A 2,525-nucleotide genomic window follows, 5' to 3' on the forward strand; every position below is an offset into this window, starting at 1 on the left:
AGAGCAATAGGCCTATAATCCTCAACCTTGTTAGCTGCAAGAAATTTAGGAATGAGAACCAGATTACTAGCATTCAAATTAGGAAGGATCCAACCTCTATTGAAAAATGGCATCACCAAATTATAAACATCCTCACAAACAATATCCCAATAGGTTTGTTAGAAACAAACACTAAAGCCATCAAGGTCTGGAACTCCATCCCCTTTCATGGAAAAAACCACTCCTTTGACTTCCTCCATAGAAGGAGGATTTGTTAACATCTAGTTCTCCAACTCAGTCATAGAAGAAGGAATAACTGAGTTGATCAGAGGAGAGAGGGAAGTCATATTCTCAGTTGCAAAAAGCTCCTCAAAATAATGAAGGACATGATTATCAATATCATGTTTGCTAGTCAGGATTGTATCACCCACATTCAAGAAATTTATTCCCTTAGTGGCTTGGCGGATTTTAGTAGTTTTATGAAAGAATGAAGTATTTCTGTCTCCATAAGTATACCAATCACACCTAGCTTTTTCTTTCCAGAAAAGCTCCTCCACATTAAGAGCATGCAACACGATTCTTTGGGCTACATCCTCTTGCTCCCTCAAGTCCTCTTGATGGTTAGCATTCTGAATTGACTCCACTACAGCCATAGCAATTTTCACATTGAGATGAATGTTACCAAAAATATCAATGTTCCAAGCCTTAAGCACATGTTTAAGATTTTTGAGCTTTTGAGCTAAGATGAACATTGGACAGCCAAAGACTCTGTTTCTCCAAGACTCAGCTATAGTTCTTATGCAGTCCTCATGGAGAGTCCACATTTTGTGGAATTTGAACTGAGATAACCTCTGCTGCTTGAACAATTCAGAGCACAATAATAGAGGATGATGAACAGAAGAGATCCTTGGCAGGGTGCAGTAAGAGATTTGAGACCAAGCCGAAATCCAGTCTTCATTACAAAGACTTCTATCTAACCTTTTCTCAGTTAGAGATAGACCCATTCTCCTATTAGACCAGGTGAAAGGATTACCTGTAGTTTGTAAGTGGATAAGGTCTGACCCATCAGAAAAAGCTTTGAATTCTCTGGGAGGAAGCCTAACAGGCAATCTAGAACCTTTGCATTCATGAGAACCCAAAATTACATTAAAGTCTCCAATACAACACCAAGGGCCAGGATGAGTATGAATTAGAGATTGTAAATCAAACCAAAGAGACCTTCTTTGATTGTAATTCGTGTGAGCATATATAGCACTTAAGTTGAGATCAATGGCCTCAATATTAATAGCTATAGAGATCTACTTGTCTGAGTTGGAGATGATCACAGGATCCAACCCAACCTTACATAACCCCCAAATATTGGATAGCTGGTCTTGTCTTTTATTAATAGCAAAAAGCTACAGATTTAACTCCCTCCAGAATTTGGAGTTAATTGAATCCACAGAAATCCAAGGTTCTGCTAAGAAAACCAAATCGGGATTGTGAGAATTACAAAATTTCTTTAAAACTAACCTTGTGTTAAGGTTTCCAAAGCCTCTACAATTCCAGTAGTGAACACTGTTTGAATGCCCGCCCCTTCGGGTGAAATGAACTCTGTCATTGTTGTCCTTTTTCTTCAATTTTTTCTTCTGAGATTTGCTCAAGACTGGCGTGAAACTTCTTTCAACTTCATCCTCCACATCTTCTTCATCATCCCATAGTCTCCCTACAATCCTTATGTCATTAGCCACAATAGGATTTGATATGTCTGCAGTCTCTTGCACAATAAACTCATTTTCCAGTTCTTGTTGCAGGGTGAAATCTTTATCAGCCAAAGCATTATCCAGCAGCACTGTGTTTAATCAAATCTTTATCAGCCAAAGCATTATCCAACAGCACTGTGTTTAATCCTTCCATACTAGGATCTCTCCTCAGAAATATTTCTGGAGTAAGATCAACTTTTTCTAAGTGCTCCATATTGATATTTTCCCTATTTTCAATATCTAGATCAATGGTTAAGTCATTGATGACTATATCATTCCTGATTGTATCCTTTGTTTTGAAAGGATGTGATGCCTTGTTATGATCCTTGTGTCTAACCTTAGATGTTTCCTCGGTTCTCTTTGTCACTTTTCTACAGCTAGAAATTAGATGGCCAATGGTATTGCATCCAGTGCAGATTTCAGGTAAATTTTCATACTCAATATTAACAAAGAAAGCAAAGCCTTCTCTTTCAACCAGGATTTGATCAGGCAAATCTGCTTTAAGGTTGATTTCCACTAACACTTTTGCAAAGTTTCCAAATGTTCTATTATTTGTTGCACCATCTAGAGAAATTGGTGTGCCAACACCACCCGCAATAGAAAAAATTATTTTCGGGCTCCAATACTCTTGAGGTAAACCCAGAATTCTAATCCAAGATTGAGAATGAGTTTGTTTTTGCAGATGTGGATTAAAATCTGGTGTCCAAAGAAATAATCTTAAAATACTAGGCTTAAGGTTCCATGTTTCCGAAGAGCATATCAACCTCATGTCTTCCAAGGAGGAGAAGGAGAACTCATAAAATC

General features: G+C 37.8%; 1 protein-coding gene across 1 annotated transcript; it reads right to left on the reverse strand.

Moving 5' to 3' along the window:
• Positions 1-260: 260 nt before the first annotated feature.
• Positions 261-1,579, reverse strand: LOC109340770. Its single transcript, XM_019578510.1, has 2 exons — positions 1,492-1,579; positions 261-1,096 (listed from the first exon to the last, which is right to left on the reverse strand). Exons 1-2 carry the CDS (start codon positions 1,577-1,579, stop codon positions 261-263), a joined length of 924 nt encoding a protein of 307 aa, XP_019434055.1.
• Between the last annotated feature and the right edge of the window lie 946 nt (positions 1,580-2,525).

This window comes from Lupinus angustifolius, unplaced genomic scaffold (assembly GCF_001865875.1).
Source record: "Lupinus angustifolius cultivar Tanjil unplaced genomic scaffold, LupAngTanjil_v1.0 Scaffold_244_22, whole genome shotgun sequence".
NCBI lineage: Eukaryota > Viridiplantae > Streptophyta > Magnoliopsida > Fabales > Fabaceae > Lupinus > Lupinus angustifolius.

Bases quoted from the DNA above. Each gene is read 5' to 3' on its own strand.
- LOC109340770 (XM_019578510.1), bottom strand. From the start codon at position 1,579: ATGACAGAGTTCATTTCACCCGAAGGGGCGGGCATTCAAACAGTGTTC. The intron at 1,097-1,491 runs GTTAGTTTTAAA...ATGAATGCAAAG, and splicing joins TTTGGAAACCTTAACACAAG to GTTCTAGATTGCCTGTTAGG.